The 22,131-nt window shown below is 39.5% G+C and overlaps 1 protein-coding gene across 2 annotated transcripts; it reads right to left on the bottom strand.

The window, feature by feature from the left end:
- Positions 1-2,120: 2,120 nt before the first annotated feature.
- flnca (filamin C, gamma a (actin binding protein 280)) lies at positions 2,121-22,113 on the bottom strand. 2 transcript variants are annotated; one of them, XM_081355383.1, is made up of 49 exons: positions 21,901-22,113; positions 21,316-21,769; positions 19,097-19,345; positions 18,162-18,259; positions 17,393-17,543; positions 17,021-17,139; positions 16,837-16,914; positions 16,572-16,734; positions 16,289-16,489; positions 16,084-16,140; positions 15,432-15,569; positions 14,957-15,083; positions 14,400-14,536; positions 14,116-14,309; positions 13,907-14,020; positions 13,603-13,746; positions 13,328-13,451; positions 13,084-13,244; positions 12,900-12,990; positions 12,662-12,831; positions 12,432-12,549; positions 12,054-12,316; positions 11,362-11,959; positions 11,091-11,267; positions 10,244-10,406; positions 9,959-10,119; positions 9,659-9,826; positions 9,337-9,460; positions 9,073-9,229; positions 8,749-8,938; positions 8,631-8,654; positions 8,228-8,472; positions 7,943-8,042; positions 7,711-7,851; positions 7,346-7,474; positions 7,083-7,256; positions 6,822-6,983; positions 6,538-6,741; positions 6,265-6,417; positions 6,041-6,163; positions 5,703-5,939; positions 5,319-5,588; positions 5,075-5,212; positions 4,863-4,978; positions 4,070-4,202; positions 3,684-3,860; positions 3,330-3,548; positions 2,866-3,078; positions 2,121-2,777 (listed from the first exon to the last, which is right to left on the bottom strand). In XM_081355383.1, the coding sequence occupies exons 2-49, from the start codon at positions 21,686-21,688 to the stop codon at positions 2,590-2,592; spliced, it is 8,154 nt and encodes a 2,717-aa protein (XP_081211509.1). In that variant the 5' UTR covers positions 21,689-21,769; positions 21,901-22,113; the 3' UTR covers positions 2,121-2,589. The 2 variants fall into 2 exon arrangements, with proteins under 2 accessions (XP_081211509.1, XP_081211510.1); XM_081355384.1 differs by lacking the exon at positions 16,084-16,140.
- Between the last annotated feature and the right edge of the window lie 18 nt (positions 22,114-22,131).

Below are 22,131 nucleotides of genomic sequence, written 5' to 3'. Positions count from 1 at the left end.
ATGATCATATAACACGGATTTTATCATCACTGCATTGGTTACCTATAAAGTTCCGTATTATTTACAAGGTATTGCTACTGACTTATAAAGCCCTAAACGGCTTAGCTCCAGTCTATTTAACGGATCTTCTATCGCCCTATAATCCATCGCGCTCTTTAAGATCAATAAATTCAAGGCTTTTGGTCATACCTAGGATATCCAGATTAACCAAAGGAGGGAGATCATTTTCACATTTAGCTCCAAAACTCTGGAATAGCCTTCCTGATACTGTTCGTTGCTCAGACTCGCTCTCCCAGTTTAAAACTAGATTAAAGACGCATCTTTTCGGCCTGGCATTCATATAATATTTTTAATCTTACAGTTCAAACTACAATCCGGTCTCTAGTTCATAAATGCCAGAGGAGAACTGGCTCCCGACTGAGCCTGGGTTCTCCCAAGGTTTTTTTTTTTTTCTCCATTAGGTCACCTGATGGAGTTTTAGGACACCATTAGGTCACTTGATGGAGTTTTTCGGTTCCTTGCCACTGTTGCCTTTGGCTTGGTCAGTTGGGGATATTTTGGGGATATTTATTTTTATTTTATCAATCAATAAATTCCACTAGAAACAAACCTTGTTGTATTATTTTAATTTAATACTGTGAAGCTGCTTTGATACAATCTGTATTGTGAAAAGCGCTATACAAATATACTTGACTTGACTTGACTTGACTTCTGCGTTGAACTCACGCCGTAGCTACGTCCTAGGCTGTGTGTAGCACGCGTATCCTTCGGCGTATCCTAACGTGCACCTCTCCAAAAATGTAACAATGTGTCAATTCTACGCGGACGCAAGCGCTATGATTGGTCTGCTAGAACCACTCCCTCGGGTTCCACATGGTCCCTCCCCATGTGTAATTGCGTGTCAACGCGGCCAACGACGCAGAAGTATAAATGAAAACCAACGTCTAGCCTATAGCGTAGAGGCTCCGGCGTAGGTCCGACACAGAAGTATAAATTGGGCTTTACGTATAGGCTAGACAAAAATAGTGCATTGAAAGCCCTAACTCTCCCTTGACTTTGTCACAATCCTTGATCCCCCAGCTTCCTAATTCTATGTGGCATATAGGTGGCAAGGTCATGGTAATTCATAGTAAGGATCTCTGAGGTGAAGGAAAAAAGGTACATCAGACCTGTGGCACGTCTTGTCCCTATTCCTGTTTATGCTGATTCCCTTTAATGTTAATGTTGCAAATTTGTGATACAAATTTGGGGGCGGCTGTATTAAAGATTATTTTATTTGAATAATTCCCTTTTAAAGGGAATGGGAGATGAGACTCTGGTTGGTTTATTTCACGTTATGCCCAAAACACACCCATTACTCATTAAGATAGGGACAACCCTTTTAGACCATGCGCCGCGCATCGACTATTTCCTGTTGTTAAACTAGCAAAAGTGGATTCGGACACACCCTAAGTGCACTTGCGCCCTGCGCTTTAGACCATGCACTTAGATCGTTAAAATAGGGCCCATGATGTACTCCCTGTTCATTTGCTCTGTTGATTAATAAAGTGGTCAAATGAAACTGTACTGCTGGACTCTGTGTTCTAATAGACACCCCAGAAGCCAGACATTCCTACTTAATTTATATCCTCCTTTAACTTTTATATATTGACTTGCTGTGAGCATTGTTTGATTTTGAGTATACAGGTGAAATGGTTTTGAGCCGATTGTTTGATTTTTGCCAGAAGTGTCAGAGGTTTTGTGAATGTAGTTTGAAGAATTGGTTTTGTGTTTAATGTTGTGAGAAAAGGGGTTTCAAGAAATGAGTCTTAGCGATTGTGAAATTGTGACCTGTAATATGAGTATGTAATATTTTGCAAAACCTGAGGGCCATATAGAATGTGCTTTACCTATGTTTAAATGAGCAAACTGGGCACAAAGGATATCACATTAAAATTAATAATTTTTTTTTTTTAAAGAGCATGTCAGGACAAAAGCTAAATTTGTCGTTGTGTGTGTGTGTGTGTGTGTGTGTGTGTGTGTGCGTGCGTGCGTGCGTGCGTGCGTGCGTGCGTGCGTGCGTGCGTGCGTGCGTGCGTGTGTGTGTGTGTGTGTGTGTGTGTATGGAAAAAACAACACACTTAGTTTTATTCTTTATTTAAGTTTTAAATAATGCATATTAAATCATTGGTTAAGATAACAAAAAGTACATTCTATAAAGCATATAAAAGCACTGGATACATCTATACACTTGAAATTATCAGAACGCAAAACCATTTTGCTGTAGTTTTTCATGACCAACAAAAGTGCCTTTAAGAACAATAAATCTCCCTCTGTAAAATACTCACATTTTGTCTTTTGGTGATTAAACAAGACAGGCTTTTGAAGACATACCTAATAAATTGAACTATATTCCTTTTTTAATTAATTAAAACTCTTCACTCTTTTAACAATAAATGATACATTGTGGCATCCAACACAGTATTAAAATGCATTTGTGTCATATAGGTTAGCATTAAATAAAGGGCAGCGGCCTCTAAGATCAGCTTTTGTCATAAAATAAGATTTTCTTCAGAGAAGTAGGAACTCTAGAGGGGTAACTTTAGGTGATTAGGGAGCACTCACATGGAAGGGACTTCCTGGTACACTTTCATCCCCCCATTTAACAATAACTACATAGTTTCCTTTCTCCTTCACTGTGTAGGTTACATTGTAAAGCTTGTTTCCCATATGTTTAACAGACACATCTTCACATGGAGTTCTGGGACCATGGACACCAACCATTAGCATGTTTGTACCTGAAAAAATAAAAAGTAAAATACCCTGTATAATTATGTATTTAGTTGGTGCTAAACCATTATTGACTTAATTTTGGTTTTATTTTACCTGCTTTACTACAGTCAACGGAAAAATTGTTCTTCTGGCCCACAAAGGCTTTGGAGAGGCCAGCACCATGACATACAACCTTACTGGCATCTGAAGTTGACTGTGAGCTGGACAGAGAACTGTAAGCTCCGGCCATCTTAGAGGTTTTGGTAACAGTTTCCACAATGACTGATGAAGTTTCATGCAAACTGTGGCCCCCAGACAGACGCATACCTACAACAAGAGATAGACATGTTAAAACCCATAGTCATAAATCTCTAACTGTGCAAATATTACATAGCTGAAAAAACACACTGGATGTCCTATGACTTATTTAAGGTAAAACTGTTCCTGGTTCAATACAATCTAAGCTCAATGGCAGCATTTGTGGCATAATTATGTATTAATTTCTAACAACAACAAAAAATCAGGAAACATTCCATCACATCAAAGTACGAATTTCAATCAATTTGTGTTCATCCTACCTGTAACCTTTGCTTTGAAGGGACTGCCAACAATATGCTGTGGGCCACCATATTTGATGCATATAAGATAGTTGCCTGGTGCCATAGGTGTATAAGACACTTTGTAACCTTCTGGGCACTCAGTGCAGTCCATTTTGACCTTTGAGGGACCATCAATAGTAACAGATAAGGCACCTGATCCAGCCTTGCATGTGTTGACGACAAACTCAGAGGGAACCCCTACAGAACAATAAGAACATAAGATTAAAATTGGATCTGCTGGTGATTTATAACTGAGCAAGACCATCTGCAGCAACATCATGCTAAATCCTTCATAATACTAATCATTACATAATACTCATTTTTGTCCAATACCTGTGCGTCCACCCTCAAGTCCTGGACCAAAGGCAGACACCATTCCTGGATCTCCAACAGATTCTGCTTCTCCAACACGGACTCTGAATGGGCTACCTGGGATATGGCTTCCATTGAACTTCACATCAATTGAATGAACACCATTCTCACGTGGAATGAAGCGAATTGCATTCTTGTCTATGAAAAGGATGGAATTATAATGTTGTAACAATTAAAGGTTGTAACATTAACATTTAACAAAGTAACATTTCAATAGGCATTTGCCATCTTTTACAATCTGTATTGTATAAAGAGCTATATAAATAAAGATGACTTGGGTTATTTGTTGTCATGCTTTCAAATAAGTCATGTTCTTAAGACAAAACATAAACAAGTCTACAACTCACCGCTATCCAGTTCAGTGACATAACATTCCTCTACTACACCAGAGGGGGCATGTACTTTAGCATCTATGACACCCCTCGCCCCATTCCTCTGAACCGCAAATGAGGCTTCCTGATTAACCTTCAAATCCTTCTCCTGCAAGTGAAAAGAGGAATGAAAGTTTGATTTCTGACTCCAAAATGCTCACATAGATAGATAGATAGATAGATAGATAGATAGATAGATAGATAGATAGATAGATAGATAGATAGATAGATAGATAGATAGATAGATAGATAGATAGATAGATAGATAGATAGATAGATAGATAGATAGATAGATAGATAGATAGATAGGCAGACAGACAGACAGACAGACAGATAGACATACAGATAGATAGATAGATAGATAGATAGATAGATAGATAGATAGATAGATAGATAGATAGATAGATAGATAGATAGATAGATAGATAGATAGATAGATAGATAGATAGATAGATAGATAGATAGATAGATAGATAGATAGATAGATAGATAGATAGATAGATAGATAGATAGATAGAGCACACGTAAGAACACTTAATCCTTGCTCAATAAAAATATAGTATGGCCATGGACAGACATGGAGTCGAATTACATTTCGAGCACAAAAATAGTTGAGCCATGACTCAAAGAGCAGAAAGAGTTGTTCTGGCAAGTGTTTATTTCACTGTTGCTGTATAGTTACTACCATGTGTTCAGTGCATGTTATATAATATCCCTCATTGTTCCTTATTGTTTTGTAAGGTACAGGCTAGCTGTGACTAGAGCTTACCTGAAGGCTTGTAACAGTAAGTCGACGTGCATCATCAGACAATGTGGCAACAGGAACAATGAAGGGGCTATCTGGGATATGTTCATTATTGAACTTGATGGAAACTTCATAGTCACCTGAGAGGAGAAATGGGGAATGAGAATGCAATGATTTCAACTGGTTTTGCTATCTTATTGTAACTCAAATCATAGCAACTTCTTTGGAAACCTTACCTGGCTCTTGCACAATGTAAATAACACCACAGGATCCATCTTTTCTGTCTTCAAAGGAGATTTCAGCCTTGCTTGGCCCCTCTATAGCAATAGACAGACCGCCTGCTCCAGCCTCTCTTGTCCAAATACTGAATTCAGCTATCAGAGGGTAATGAAAAGAGAGATGTAGTAAATGAAAGAAAAAAATGTATGTACATTTCTATCATTACAAAAATAAGAAGAAAACAATTTGTTTAAAACATACCAGGAACTTTTGCAACAGCTCTCTCTAGGCCTGTGCCTCCAGCCCGGACCTTGTGGGAACCTCCTTCTCCGAGAGGCCCGACTGTAAACTGGAAGGGGCTTCCAGGGACATGCTCACCCCTGTATTTGACGTTGACAGTGTGAGAACCCATTTCAACAGGTACGAAGCGGACTCTGTAGGTACTGTTCCCGCTATCAACAATCTCTGCATCTGTTACGTTTCCACCAGGGCTGGTCACCTGGGCTGTCATTCCCTGGATCCCTGTGTCACCTGGAAAAGGGGAAAACAAGTAAAGGAAACGATGAAACAAGACCTATAGGCCTATAGGCGATGGTGTTTTTTTGGTGGTGGTAGTGGTGGGGGTACAGCATTATAAAGATTTACCCTCTTGCCGAACTGTACCAAAGCTTCCCAGTCTTTCTCTTCCCAGGAAGGATCCAAATACATCTCTGAAAGGGTCGCCGCCCAGCTCTGTGCTCTCCTCTACGTGTACTTCCCGCTTAGTCTCACCACCATGTGACTTGCTGATTTCGGTGCGTTCTGTACGTGTGTAAGTGTGGCTACTGCGTGTGAAGGTACGAGTTAAGCGCTCCTGTGCTGACATCATCTGAAACCAATTTCCTAAGTAAAAAATAAATCAGATTTCAGACACCTTGGCTAATACTGTCACAGTTAATTGTATTCTAACTCACACAATCTCATTTATTGGTATTTGTTTTTACCTGGAATTTTAAGGTTTAGGTCACATGCGCTGCCCACTGAAGCAATAGAGGCAGCTTGCCTTTTCCTTGTTATACTCTCCTTCATCCTTCCTTCTCCTGTTATCTTCACTGTAAAAGGACTTCCTACGGAGTGGTGCGAGCAAACAAAATGTTACAAATCTCTGCCGTAATGGACTGCCAGCCTACAAGAGCATATCACTGTAAAGAAACACTGAAAAAGTAACCTGGTATATGTTTGTCTGCAAACTTGATGTTGATGATGTAGTTGCCTGGTTCAGTGGGGCAATATGTCACTTTACATGTTCCATCTTCCACATCCTCACAATTGATATCCACTTTACTTGGACCCTCGATGGACAATCCAAGACCTCCATATCCTTTGAATCAAGACAGCGTGGAAATAAATTAAATTAGGTGTATTTCAGCAGGTTTGAATTTGAAATCATGCATAGACAAATCATGCAAGTTCAAAAACTCATAACAGAAAAAGAACATACCAGCATTTCTGGTGTCCACAAAGAACTCTGCCACTTCAAAGGTATGCGCTTCAACCAAACCTTTACCAAAAGCCTTGACTCTGCTGGCCTCTCCGATTTCAGTTGGTCCTACCATAATCTTAAAAGGGCTGTTGTTCACATGTTTCCCACTCTTCCTCACACTGACCTCATGCTCCCCCACTTCCTTTGGAGTGAAGGAGAGACCTGGTGAAGCGAGGGGAGCAGAGATTAATCAAAGCCAATCTAGTACACGCAGAAAACACTTTATGGCCTCTTGTGCTTACCAATGTGCTGGTTGGGCAACCTCTTCAGTAGGCAAGGTTCGTCCTTTCCTGATGGAGCTTTGATGCTAGCTGTCAGATAGCTCAGGTCTGTTTCTGTGATCTTCAGTGAGACATCTGCCGCTGTGCCAACGTTCATCTGAGACCTTCGGAGTGAATCATCACCTACACAAACAGACATATTATAGGTAAGGATGGCAAGAGTTCAGTTATTTTTACCAGGTCTAATTTTTAAAAACACAAGTGACACATTTCTTATCGTACCAGTAATTTTTGCAGTGAAGGGGCTGCCAGGAATATGGCTGTTGTCAAACTTGACAATGATGTTGTAATCACCAGGTGCAGTGGGCAAGTAGGACACGGTGCACGTACCATCTTTATTGTCCTTACAACTGATTTCAGCTTTAGATGGACCCTCTACAGCAAGGGACAACCCACCTGTGAAGGGCAAACAAAATGGACTATTTGGCACACTTTTTATAAAAATATATTTATATATTTGCTTTGCTGCAAACACCTTTATGTACCTTGTCCAGCATTCTTGGTAACAACCGTAAAAGTGGCCAGTTTATTGATTATCCCATGACACAAACCAGGTCCATAGGCTGTCACCATCCCACTGTTCATTACATCTACATAGAACTGCAAAGGACTTCCTGTGAACATAATTGCATTCAAGTTGTGATTCTGTAAACTACATAACGCAGTGTATTATCTTAAATTACTTAATTTAAGCAGAAAAGCTAAACTCTCTGCTAGCACTGTGTGTTTGCAATTGCAAATGAGTTTGATATTATCAAATAAAAGTTATTTTTATTTTATTTTAAGTACATCTTGAGTGTCCAAATGTTTGTTGAGCCATTTCGCACATAATGTTAAAAGGGGGTCCAACCTGGGATGTGGTTGCCATCATACTTTATGTCCATTTCATGCAGGCCTCTCTCTGTAGGCTGAAATTGCACTGTGACTGTTCCATCTTTGTTGTCCCTGATGAAGGGACGAGCTGTCTTACCAGAGGGCATACGCACCTCGCCTGCAAATAAAACAGACATGGGATACTTCTAACAGCAGCACACAAAAGTAGTGCGATTTTTGCTCTAAATTAACATGATTAAAGATGGTACCACTGAGCTCTCCTTGCTGGACAGTGAATGGGATAACTAAGTTCAGGGGTTGAAACATGGGTTTTGTGTCGTCTCTCGGTGCAACAGGCTGATCTGTAGCCTGAGATAGCATAAGAAAGACAAGCAACAATGATTTCAAACAGTGCCCTGCTCACTGTCACTTCAGTACTGAATATTTTATCCATTCTGTTGTAATGTCCCTGGAATTGAAATCAATAGATCTATAATTGGTTTATCAGGCCAGTGATACACAGTTCAACACACCTGTTCAGTAATATCACTCACCATGACTTGAAAAGGGCTTTTAGGAATATGTTGCCCTCCGAAGCGGATTGTGATGACATATTTTCCCGGCTCGGGTGCAGTATAATATATGTCGAAGGTGCCATCTGGATTTTCTGTAACATCCATGTCCAGCTCAATGCCATTTGGGGTCAGAACTGTACATGTCACCTTCCCTTTTCCAGCAGCCTTGGCATCCACAGTGATGAATGTCTCTTCTGCCATCTTAATATTGGGCCCAAGACTTTCTGCTCAAATAACAACATTGTTAAAAACCAAAGAACTTAATTATGGAACCATATTACTTGGTGTAATGGTAAAATATTTATAATGGTAGAATATTTCATTATAGAATATATCACCCTTATACAATAAAATATTTAAAATAAATTTTCTGATTCCTTACCAACACCATGTCCTCCAATAGACACTGAAAATAAAAAGCAAGCAAAAATAAAAATCAGTAAAAACAAGAGTTACGAAAAGAAAGCACAAAACACCAAGCACCAAAATGGAAAGAATACCTGTGAGCAGACACTTGCTGGCATCACCAGTTGGTAAGGCTTGGATATTGTAAGGTGAGAATGGAATGTTATCGCCACCATACTTAATGGTTATGGTGTAGCGGCCAGTCATATCCGGCACATAAGATACAGTGTAAGTTCCATCTCTGTTGTCTTGAATGCTGGCTTTTTTCGGCTTTCCCTCTGGATCCTAAATAGAACACAATGTTTAAATGCACTTCTCTGGTAATATATGCATTATTTTGAGGTTTTCTATTTCTATATATATATATATATATATATATATATATATATATATATATATATATATAGGAATGTGCTCACAAGGATTTGAACTGTCAGAAGGCCTTTCCCTGCATCACGAGCATCAATGGTAAACTCCACTGGTAGACTGGCAGCAACTCCTTTAGTGTCCAGACCAGGTCCACTAGCCCGCACCTTACTGGCATCGTGTCCGGGGGCTGAATTGACTTTGAATGGACTGTTTACAACCACAAAAAAAAAGAGATGCAAATTATGTCTTCAAGTCACATTATTGTCATATGGTAACAATTAAACAGTCTAAAATGCATGACTTTAAGATCTTACCTGCCAGGTACTTCTTGGTTGGCATATTTGACAGACACAGTGTGCGGCCCCTCCTGCGCAGGGGTGTAGTTGACGGTATGCGTTCCATCTCGGTTGTTTTTAACAACAACAGGCTCAAGAGTTCCTGTAAGACAGAACATGTTCAAGATTTCATGTATCAAGTATGGCAAGTATGGAACATCAGAACCGCATACTAGTATACTACTCGTACTTCGAATTCAGCAATTCTTCTACAGTGTAGAAGTACATTTAAACAAGTTATTTAGTGTTAGACTGGATCAGAGCATATTTGTAGTGGACTGCAGGGGTTCATGTTTTGTACCTTTTGGTCCATACAGCTGGACCTCTAGAGGAGCCAGTCCTGCTTTGCTACTGTCCACAGTGAAGGTTTGTGGAACATGTGCTGTAACTCTGTTAGCAAGTCCAGGACCTGAGCACTTCACCTTACTGACATCCACCACATCCTTAACCAGCACCCGGAATGGACTGCCTGAGAACAGTAACCCCAAATATGAAGTAGTTATAGAACTATACAATTCAAATAAAAAATTATATAGATAATACAGTAATACTGTATTGGTAGTTAACATCTTTGTAGGTAATTAGATAGATAATATTTCACCTGGAATAGGCTGGCCTCCATAAGTGATATTGACATCATAGTCTCCAGCAGTGAAAGGCATATATTCAACACTGCAACTACCATCTTTGTTGTCCTTACAGAACATTTTGGATTCTGATGCTCCTTCAATGGTCAAACCCAAACCACCTGTCCCAGCACCCCTTTAAAATAAGCATGGATCTACAATTACATGTTAATTTCCCACATCTAATTGAGCTTTAAAGCAACTATGAGTTTCTTTTAAGGCATCAATGATGCAACAGTATTTGCATAGAGAGTCCATACCTTGTCTCCACTGTGAAGCAGTTGGGTTTGTTAACTAGCCCACCTTCCAGGCCTGGACCATAAGCTCGAACACGTGTTGGGTCACAACCTTCTACAACGGACACCTTAAAGGGGCTCTTAGGAACAGCAACATCATCATAAAAGACCTCGATCAGGTGCAAACCTACACAAAGCAAAGAATTACTTTCATTTGAAGAACTCAGCTTTATGCCAATCCAACTTCATAGGCTACATATAGCTGTCTTACACATATTATATTTAATATTATTTTATTTAGTTTATAATTGCATCTATGAAATAAGAAAGAACCTTCAGAGTCTGACAGCATATAGCTTTTGTAGTGTTTCTAGAAAGTATTTGTAATAGGCTCTGTTTGAACTGCAGCTGTCATTGGTATTAATATAAGATGTATTTCTGTACGGATGTGCAGAGGGCCCTAGTCAGGCACACAACTATTTAATGATCTCTTTTTACAATGCATTTCCTATTTATAAACTCCCTCTCCATCTGTCATATGCTCTCATTCACTACCGCTTCTAAGCTCTAAAAGCTTCTCAAAACCTGTCTTGTCTGTATATGTACACCAGGGGCCCCCCTTTGCAGGAACCCCTCAACTTTGCGGGAAAGTGGATCACAAGGGATGAAATACCCAATCCATTGTATAATATATATACATACATGTATCTTTTTCTAAAAAGATATCTCATTTGAAAAACGTAATACTCACTTAGCATTTACATGTATTTATATATAAAATATTTCAAACTCTTTGAAAGCCTTTGAAAAAACCCTCACTTTCAACATATTTTTTCCTTAAACATATTTGTTCTGTGTTTGAGTGACATACCATCCTCAAAAGCAGTATATTCCACTCTATATGTGCCGTCGCCCTTATCAGTGATATATGCATCTGTGTTAGCGCCTGATGGATTGATGATGTGAATCTTAACATGATTCCCTCCTTTGGTCTTAGTCTGGGCCCGGGCATCCACAATGAAGTGTGTTGTCACTTCCCTGAGGACCCCTTAAATGACAGAAAAACAGGAAAATAAGATATAATTGATTTGCGGCTGGAAAGTTAATAACAGAAAGTTGTTGTTTCAATTTTTAAATATTACCTCTTGGCTCGACTCCTGGTCCATACACTTTAATCCCACTGGTGTCCACTGACAGCTCCACCTGAACATGTATGGGGCTCTTGGGCACCTGCTGGCCACCATATTTAATTGTGATGGTGTGTGTCCCATGAAAGAGTGGGGTGTAGGTGACAGAGAATGTTCCATCACTGTTCTTTTTAATACAAACTTCAGCTTGAGCCCCTGAATCTGACACAATCTCAATGGTGAGTTCAGCCTCTCCGGCTCTACTGCAGTCCACTGTGAAACTGGCCACCTCACCAGCTTTAGCCCTCTCTAGTCCTGGTCCACTCACTATAACCTTGCCAGCATCCAGAGCTGGCTTGACAGCAGCTTTAAAAGGAGAGCCAGGGATATGAGCCTCCCCAAATAGGATATTGATATTGTAGTCACCAGCCTCTGTGGGCAAGTAGAAAACAGAGCAGGTTCCATCACCGTTGTCTTGGCACTCAATCTTCGCCTCACAGGGGCCTTCCAATGTTAGACCCAGACCACCAGCACCTGCCCCTTTTGTGTCTATAGTGAACGGTGCAGGCTGACCCACAAAACCACCCTTAAGTCCTGGTCCATAGGCACGAACCTAGTGGGAAATCCAGTAACATTAAATGATAGAGCTCAAACAATAATTTTACAAAGTCATGAGACCTTTTATTCCCAATAGGCTGTGCTCTTACTTTGGAAGGATCGGCAGGCATGAGTCCCTCCACAGAAAAGGGACTTCCTGGAACAGGGTTCCCATCATAGCTGATGTCCACCTTGTAATGACCCTCCTCAGGTGGGATGTATTTCACACAAGTGGCCTCTTTTGTCTTGTCTGATTCCAACTTACAAGGTATTGGTCTACCAGAGGGTGAGGTTATGCTCACTTGTACCATACCCTGTCCACCTGCCCCCTTTGTGCTAACAATAAACTCTTGGTCCTTTCCAACTTCCACTTCTGCAACACATACAGCAGTTTAGTAAGCATGAGTGCAGTATGCATTTACAGTTGATAGTTCAGGTTGTAAATTGCTTTGGCATAAGTGGTTTAACTGTTGAATTAAAGTGCTTACTTTCATTTAGGCCTTGTACTTTGACTTTGCCAAGATCGAGTGAAGGGGCAACTGTGACTTTGAAAGGGCTTTTGGGAACAGGATCTCCACCATGTGTGACCATGATAGCCATCTCACCCTAATTGCAGAAGATTAGGCATTTATTGCTGATGATACATAACCTTTCCAATCTTAATAATATTCATGTTCAAAGTAAAAACGACATGGAATAGATGATAGTGACCCCTGACCTGATGAAGAGCAGTGTACTTCACAGTGTAGGAGTAATCATGATTATCAATGATCTCAAAATCTTTAACAGCGTTTCCTTTAAAAGCAGTTTTGAACTGCACTTCTGGTTTTGCCTTTCCTGCTCCCTTTGTGAAGATGGTGAAATGGGTTGGAATATCCACTTGAATGCCTGTAAAGCAGAGTTGTGTCAATTAAAATGAATTGCCCTGTGGTCTTAATGTTGCGGCTTACACCCACCTGTCTTGTTCAGTCCAGGACCTTCAGCTCTGACTTTACCAGCATCATGAGACGGATCCACCTTGACTTTGAATGGGCTGTTGGGGATTTCCTGTTTTAAGCAGAGAATAGTTTGAAATGTTCACTAAGCATTAGTGTGCAATTGGGTGCAGGCAAGAAGCAAGAAGTTTGTTCAGTGCTTTACCTGATCTGCAAAAAGCACCATGATTGTGTAACGGCCAGGGCCAGGGGGTGTGTACTTGACAGTGAAGGTGTCATTGTCATTTTTAATGATGTCAAAATCGATATCTGCCTCTGCTGGACCCACCACACCTGGGGCACATTTGATGCCAATGCTAATATCACCTAAGATATAGTCAGAATGGTTAGTCACATTAAAACTTTCTTTACAGTGTCATATAATGAAAAAACAAACTCATTATGCACACCTTGGCCAGCTTTACTGCAGTCGACAGTGAAGTAGGTGGGCTCATCTGCCTTTAGGCCAGTTTTCTCAACTCCAGGCCCATAGACCTTCACGTTTTCAGGGTGACAGCCTTCACCAACAAGAACCTTCAAAAACAAAGTTTTAAGCTATGGACTATAAAATCAGCAATGATGTGCAAAAAACAAAGTGAAATCTCAAAGAAAACAATAACTCACCTAATGGTGCTTTTTCAAAACATAATAATACAAACCGAAATACTACACTGGGAATACTCACTCTGAAGGGACTCTTGGGTACGTTGACCTCCCCCCAGGTTAATATGATGGTGTGTTTCACCGGCTTGGTAGGAACATACATACAAACAAAAGTGCCATCTCCCTTATCAGTAATTTGAATGTCAATCACACAGCCCTCAGCATCCTAGAAGAAAGTTTGCAGAAATATAAGAATTCACGTTTGCATGTATGTGTCTTTGCCATCTGTTACCCTTTAACACTGATTCTACTGGCAGGACTAATGCTTAGCATTAGTCTACAATCATTGCCAAAGCAAAGCACTGAGAATATTACACATATCAAACCTGAGCATAGATCTTCAGACTGCCTTTGCCAGCTTCTCGAGCATCTACAGTGAATTGTGTTGATTTGTTGACAATAATTCCGGTGGGCTCCAGGCCTGGCCCAAACGCTTTGACCTGCACATGAGATTCATCAGATCAATAACACTGACACTGACACAAAAAAAAAAATCAGAGATTACTTTGGATTATTGTTTCCATGTGTAAACCACCTTCTCAGGGAAGACATCATTAGCTGCTGGAAGGATATGGGCCATGAATGGGCTGTCTTTGATATCTTCATCATCACAGATGACATGAACTGCATAATCTCCGGGTTCGGTGGGCCAATAACGCACATCACAGGAACCGTCACCTTTATCATCACACTCTATCTTTGCTTGAGAAGGGCCCTCAATTGAAAACCCTTTAAAGAAAAGAGATGGTATGTAAAAATTAGCTGGACACATAAAAGAAAGTATCTTAATTATTGTCTTCCTTATGTAGAATTACCCACCTAGAGTTCCTACTTCTGTTCCAATGGCCTCAACAACAAAGTCAGCTGACTTTCCAACCATTCCAGTCTTCAAGCCAGGACCCCAAGCCCGCACCTTTTGCGGTCCAGCTTCCTTGCTGACTTCCACTTCAAATGGGCTAAAATAATCACATTTTAAACAGTGCTGAGATTGAACATAAAATATAATAGAGGAAACTTTGACACAGAGGAAGGGGTGAAGTAAAACATGTTCCTGGATAAATCCTGAAAAACATTTTAATCAATCAATCAATCAGATTTGAGGGATACGTTTACAGTTAATGTCAAGTTTAGGCTTACAAAAGGGGGTAGGGCCTTCTACACCATTCTTATTCATCTGTCATTTCCCTCTGATTTTAGGGATAAGTTTTGAGCAGGGTTAGGGTTAAGGGTAGGGATAGGGTTAGGTTTAGGACAATGTTTTTGGACAGGAATGTTGATCCAGGAATATGTCTTGCTTGGCAAAATCATGGCGACCTAGAGGAAGGTGTTTATATTTACATTACAGTGGTTAACTAAGATGTACAACTAGCTCTCACCTGCGTGGGATAGGTTGGCCTCCCCATGTGATGTTTACAGTATATTTTCCAGGTTTAACAGGGCAATAATCACACTTGAACTCTCCATCACCAACATCACGTACTTTCACAGGCACCTCTACTCCTCCTGAAAACATATGCATAGAATACTCGCCATTCTAAATATAAATGTTTCTAAATGTAGAGACTAAGAATTACAGCAAGGATGTAAAATGGATTCATTATGTAGTCAAAGTGTACACAATTAATAGTCAAAGTATCTAGCCAAGTAAGAAAGTGTAAGTAAGAAAATGTAACACATCTGATTGTACTATGTAGTAACATTTAAAAAGGTTGTTTTTTTGTTTGTTTTTTGTTTTTATTAAAGGTAATTGCGTAAGAATACAAGTTTTTCAGAATACAAGTGTTCAGTTTTAACAGTAAAATAATCCCCACAATATACCCCAGAAAGAAAGAAAGTTTATAAATGACTCACCTGGCCCTTTCACAGAGACCTTCAACTCTCCAGTTCCTGCTCCTTTGGTAAAAACTGTGAAATCCGCCACCTCCTTAACCCGAACGCCGTTAGGCTGCAGTCCCCGGCCAGTTGCACGGCAAGCATTGGCATTACTGGCTGATGGGGAAAAAGAAACAAAATAAACATATTATAAAATGTCCCCAACTTTTTTGAATGCACAGACTGAAGCAGTGTTAGTAAGATCAAGCGAGGTGCTGTGCTTTTGGTCAGTTGCTCTGATGACAAACAGGAAAACTGGACAAGTCATTTATGATAAGAATAAAATATAGGACATTCATAGAATACAATAGGATATTCATAAAATACAATACAAAAAACATACCAGTATTACAATGACAGATTGCTAGAATGGTCATTCCAACTGACAGTATTACAAAATGTTTTGCTTTTATAAAGATGTATAAAATCAATTTTATTTTATTTTTTTATTTTTTTAACATGACACTCATACAAATATTATGTAAGTTTATGTGTTCCTCCAATTCAAACACATAACTTGGTATTGCTCTTTTCCTACCATGCCTCAAAGTGGGTGTTTTGATGTAAGGTAGGAATTAAGCTGCTGCGAACAAGCAAGAAGCTAAGCTTTAGCCCGCAGAGGTTTGCGCACCTTTCTTTTTATGAGGGGGTATCAGCTTCAGGGGAACAGCAGAAGGTTTAGGGTGTGCTACAAAATAAACAATTGTGTTTTTGGTGGGGGGGGGGAGATTCTTTGACTTTCTTTGTTGCTCACTGTTCCAGTATGGCTGACACATTTAAAGACATTTGATTAATTTAACAAGATATATAAGAAAAGAAAATGATCAGATGATTACCTTCGGAGATGTGCACTTTAAAGGGGCTGTTGGGTATGGGCTGCCCAGCAAAGGTCACATGGATGGTGTGCGGCCCCTCCTGAAGAGGTTTGTAGGTGCAACGGAACATGTTATCACCCTTGTTTTCTAGAATAACTTCCACAGTGTTGTTTTTATTCTGAGGGTCAACAATGACCACACTAACATCTCCAGCCCCAGCACCTGAAATGAGTGAGACAGAACCGTGAGAGCAACTTCATATAGAAAAACCTCTTCCAAAACACATTTTATTAATTTTGCTCACCTGCAGTATAGATGTCAAAATAAGTAGGTTTATGGGCCACATTGCCAACTGTCTCAAGACCTGGTCCTCGAGCCTGAACTTTGCTGGGATCCCCCAGAGCCTTCGCCACATTCACCATGAAGGGGCTCTTATCAATGTCCTGACCAGCAAAGAGTACCTTCACCTGTGATATAATAGAATAAATAAACAACCATGCAACTGGAAGCAAACCAGTTCATATCCTCAAATGGACACTGTACAACCATGTTCTTGTACTAATGCATACCTTGTGCGGTCCCTCAACCTTGGGCACATAAGTGACAGAGAATGTCCTTTTCTTGTCATTGTTGGCGACAACTTTAGCCTTAATTTTAGCAAAATTAAAAGATAGATTTTTAGTTTAAAATGTTTTGTTTCACATTGATGCAACAGTTACAGAATGTTAGAGAAATATATCTGACACTTCTTACCTCCTCAGTGTGACCCTCTGGGTCCTCTACGTATACAATCACTTCACCAAGTCCAGCCTCGACTGTTTCTACAGTAAATACAGCTGGCTTCAAAACCATGTTCCCCTGAGGCTCAATACCTGTTTTCATAAAAAAATAAAAACAAACTGTCATACAAGTCTTTCAACAACAGCAATACTCAGAATGTACATATTGAATACTTGATTGTATGCAAAGTATGCAAATACAGCATAAATAGCCCTTATTTTAAAATTCCTTTTACTAAATTTGTATGTGTGGCTCAAAAACTCATTATTAGCTTTTGTGCTGACAAACACTTTTCGTGACGTTTCAACTGAACTTGGAGTACAGTATAAGCCTTTGTTTGCTCACCTGGTCCATAGGCCTTGGCTTTTTTGGGGTGCAGCTGCTTTGGCTTAAGAGGGGCTCCAGGCTTCAGTTTAGCTTTGGGAAATTGAGAGAGGTATGTCATCACTGAATGCTCATCCACATCCGGATCCACAATTTCCTCTGGAGCTATCACCTAGAGGTCAAAAATGCATACATGTCAGATGAATTAAGAATTAAGTATACAGGGCCTCATTAACTAATAACTGCTTTCAAGTTCCATATGTACTGTATGTGCTCAGAAAAAAAGCTATTACACCAAATTTCCATTGGAGAAGTAACTAGTGAACTAATCAGAAAGCATGTTTATGATGACATAAACATTGCAGAAAGAAGCCACACCCTTCCAGCATTTCTTTTTTCACCATCACATTTGTTCTACCATCACAAGGTGGTGGCAATCTCTTCAGATACTATATTTATCCACAGAGTGCCGAGGTTTGAGTGCGGCCTTCAACAAGCCAAGGGCAGGATTTACCAGGAGCCAAACCCCTCCCACATCCCCTCAACAGTCAGCAGGGAATTTAGCCTCAAGAATTTATGACACACATGCCACACCATAAGTGGAATCTCACACTTATCCCATGAAGATAACGGAGCATGCACCACTATGTGTCAAAGTGCTGAAACCACTAACATTTTACACAAACCCATGCCTAGACACTACCTTCCTTAGGACTTCCTTTTATACTTTCAAGTAGAGTATAAAATTCATTGGCCAAACAAGTGGTGTTAATGTTGAGTGGATGTTCACCTGTGGCACGCCGAGCCAGTCATCCGCCTGCTGCATGGCCTCACGAGCATTTGCAACAGGCTGGTTGGGGTCCCATTTTTGCCAGTCAGGGCACAGACCTACAGAAAGAGTTAAATTGGTATGAGTGAATCATTTAACTTCTTCATTTAATGAGGTCTTAAAGCCACAAACTATACTTAAAAAGTAATGGAAACATTTTATTGAAACAATAATGAACTAAATTTATAAATCAGTTATGTTATCAGGCCTCCCATAAACTTGGTATGCTCTTTATAAATTGTTTATTAAAAATGTCAAAAGAAACATATAATGTATACAAAATATAAAATGATAATGGTAACGCTGTGATTTGTCAAAAGCCAGCAACACCCTGTATGGTCATGACTGTCTCACAGGGACTGTTTCATATCAACTACACTGAAGTAAACACTTTACTTCACTAACCCCTCTCCTAAGTATGGCTCCACATGAGCAAAGAGTGGCGCAGGAAGTAGGTCATGATTTAGTTTGAACTTTTTTATATATTTTTTTTTTATTATTATTATTCCCATGTTATTATTTCTCTTCCTAATGAAGATAAAATTGGTTAAGCTCTCTAAAAGGAAAGGGGGAAAAGGAGGATAGTCACACAAAACTATTCAGAATTTTATTAAGACTGTATATACTAATTTCCTATTTAATGATTTTATTACATTACTCGTTTTATATTGGCACTGAAACTCAATCAATTCTATTTATGACAATTAATTATCTTGTGTTCTTGCCCTTTTGTCTAAAAAATCTAAAAATAAGTTAACCATCAAATTGGTCAAAGCATTGAATATAGCGTGAGAACCCAAAATCTCTGGACAAATGGACTTCCTCACCCAAACACAAATGCCCAAAGTCAAATCAAGCAAACAGCTACACCTGATAATGTCAGAATGTGTACTTACCAGGGGCACAGTTGTCCACGAGGGCACCAAGGGCCTTGCCATCCCTCCAGTCTTTGTTAAAGTTGTTAATAGGTAGCTCTGGAACCTTGTTCTGAATCCAGCCCAGCAATCTTTGTTTGGGAGTGAGTTTCTTAACCTCTTCATCATCCTCATCATCCCACATGGGCATGGAGATGGAATAATGGAGAATGAGTGTCCATATGAGACCCAGAATCAGTTTCAGGTTCCCATCTACAATGGCTTTGCTGTCTACACAGGTCAAAGACAATCACAAGAAAACTGATTTTTGAAAAAGTAGGTACAAGTGTTTGTATTAATAGTAGTTCGACATCAGTTTACATTTAGCATCTCAGAAATAACACTGACATCCAGATGCAGGCTGTTAAAGGGTTAGTTCACCCAAAAATGAACATTCTGTCAAGAAGATGTTTGAATGAAATATGAGAGATTTATGTCCCTCCATTGACAGTCCATGCAACTACCACTTTGATGCTTCAAAATGTTCATAAAGAGATCGTAGAACTAATCAATATGAAGTGTTTTAGTCTGAATTTTCTGAAATATTTAATTTAAGCTTTTATTCACATATAAACATTCATCAACTAACACATCAGTTATAGTAAATGTAAGCTCAAGCGTGTTTGATTGATGTGCGAGAAACAATAAGGTCCATTCTTTTTTTTAAGCATCAACGTTTGAGCTTCTGCAAGAACCAATGAGGTTTGTTCTCACATGTCCAGGCAAGTACAGTTGAGCTTCTGTTTATGTTTTCACTGATCAATTTTTATATGTGAATAAAAGCTTAAATTAAATCTGTTCATCATATAAAGCGATCGTGTCTCTTCAAAAGAAATTGGACTAAACTGCTCAATTCATTCGGATTAGTTTTACGATCTCTTAATTAACTTTTCGAAGCGTCAAATTGGTAGTTGCGTAGCTGTCAATGGAGGGACAGAAAGCACTCAGTTTCATTCAAATATTTTCATTTGTGTTCCGAAGATGAAACTAAGTCTTACGGGTTTGAAACAACATGAGGGTGAGTAAAAAAACAACATACATTTGTGAGTGAATTAACCCTTTACGTAGTCAAGTCTCTCCTAAACAGCTTCACGCAACTGGTTTACACAAAGTCTGTTCTTTATCTATCAATGCAACTCTAAACATTGACCAATAAACTGAAATCCTTCAGTGATGTAACTGCAATATTTACTCTGTATTCATTAATACTCCAACAAGTTTTACAGCATGTCTAGAGACAGATCAATGTAACCTTTCACCTTATAAAAAAAATATAATAAACATGCTGTGGCCCTTTAGAACTATTTTCCATTTCACTGACACATGGAAGCCCAATGTGTACATGGTGCTGAAATACTACACCCAGACTCTGACCTGAGTCCTGACAACCGAACTTTAGATGGAGGTAAAGAAGTGAGCATCTGAATGCTGATGTTTACGGGCAGGCTTGTGTGTGTGTGTGTGTGTGTGTGTGTGTGTGTGTGTGTGTGTGTGTGTGTGTGTGTGTGTGTGTGTGTGTGTGTGTGTGTGTGTGTGTGTGTGTGTGTGTGTGTGTGTGTGTGTGTGTGTGTGTGTGTGTGTGTGAGAGAGGTTTGGCAGTCAACTTTACCAGATATACAAAAACAACTAGCCTACATTTGCATGATAACTTCACTTCTATTAATAAGTAATTAACAAATAATAATTTATGAATAATTCACATTTATTAATAAGTAAATCAGAAGAAGGCTACAAATATTTTAATGTTAAACATCAACCATGTGAAATTGTTATATTAAGGATCTATTCCTACACTGGGACGATCTTTGCTATTACTCTTCAAAGTTTAAATAGAAATGTTGGTAAGTAACACTTTAGATAATGGAACACATATTCACTTTTAACTTTTTAGCTTGCATATTACTAGCATATTGGCTGTTTAGTACTTATAAAGCACATATTAATGCCTTATTCTGCGTGATCGTATTCTAGATCTCGTAACCATACCTAACCACTACTACCACAACCTTGCTTACTATCAATAAGCAATTAGGAGTTAACTGATGGAAAATCCTAGATAATAGTGACTATGGGTTCTCTAATCTAAAGTGTTAACGAATGTTAGTGTCAATACAATGATATAGAACTTAAATATAAAAACAGAAACTTATTTAACTTTTAGTGTTTTCCTGTCCAACTAGGCTAGTTAAATCAGAACTTACCTATTGACACTAATTTGATTCGCTCTCTGTCCAGAAACTCCAGCGCCACCGACACGTTCTCCAGTTTCATTTGTCTGAAGTTTGGTCTGACGTTATGCTTTCTATACATTTTCTTCTGACTGAGGACCTCCAGAAGTCCGATGAGTTTGAGCCCATCGGCCAGGTCTTTCTGGAGGTCAGTGACGCTCTTATTGACGCATTTGAGATGTTCATTGCACCATCTGGTGAAGGTGTTCTGCTGGATCTTCTTCCACGGCGCGTCCTCGGCCAGATCTTTCTCTGTTGCTGGCATCTCTTCCTCTTCCTCTTCCCCAAAGTCCGTGCCCTGGTAGTATTGAGGCGGCAGATCGTCTAAATGTGTGTGATTGCTCATGATGGACTCTTCCTTTTATACTTCTAATGCAAGAAATTCACAGCTCGTCACTTTTGCGGGAGAGTGTCAGAGGCGCGCTCGCTGTTAAACAGATCAAAACTTGGATGAAGTAAAACACACACACACACACACACACACACACACACACACACACACACAAAAAAAAAAAAAAAAAAAAAAAAAAAACAGACAGACTTTCACATATAGCCTACTTGTGAAAAGTGATCTTCTGTCAGGACGATGATAGATTATCCGATTTACGGTTTACAAGGCGGCCAGTCCCCGTTTTTAATTCTCAGTGCCCTGTCAAATGTAGTCGCTTCTTCTTAATGGACACTTCGCGTTTGAAGAATATCACTTTTTGACAAATGAAAAAGTCACTTTTGCTGATCCACAGTTCGCAGGAGTGAAACTCAGTTTGAAATGAAGAGAGGGTGAATGAA

The sequence above is a fragment of the Scardinius erythrophthalmus genome, assembly GCF_964197995.2.
Source record: "Scardinius erythrophthalmus genome assembly, chromosome: 24".
Lineage (NCBI taxonomy): Eukaryota > Metazoa > Chordata > Actinopteri > Cypriniformes > Leuciscidae > Scardinius > Scardinius erythrophthalmus.
This window is presented reverse-complemented; position numbering and strand designations above follow the sequence as displayed.

Excerpts from the sequence above, each read along its gene's own strand:
- flnca (XM_081355383.1), bottom strand. The coding sequence starts at position 21,688 with ATGAGCAATCACACACATTTAGACGATCTGCCGCCTCAATACTACCAG. Across the intron at positions 12,550-12,661 it reads AGTACACTGCTCTTCATCAG|GGTGAGATGGCTATCATGGT; the intron begins GTCAGGGGTCAC and ends TTCTGCAATTAG. Across the intron at positions 9,827-9,958 it reads TGGAGGCCAGCCTATTCCAG|GCAGTCCATTCCGGGTGCTG; the intron begins GTGAAATATTAT and ends TACTGTTCTCAG.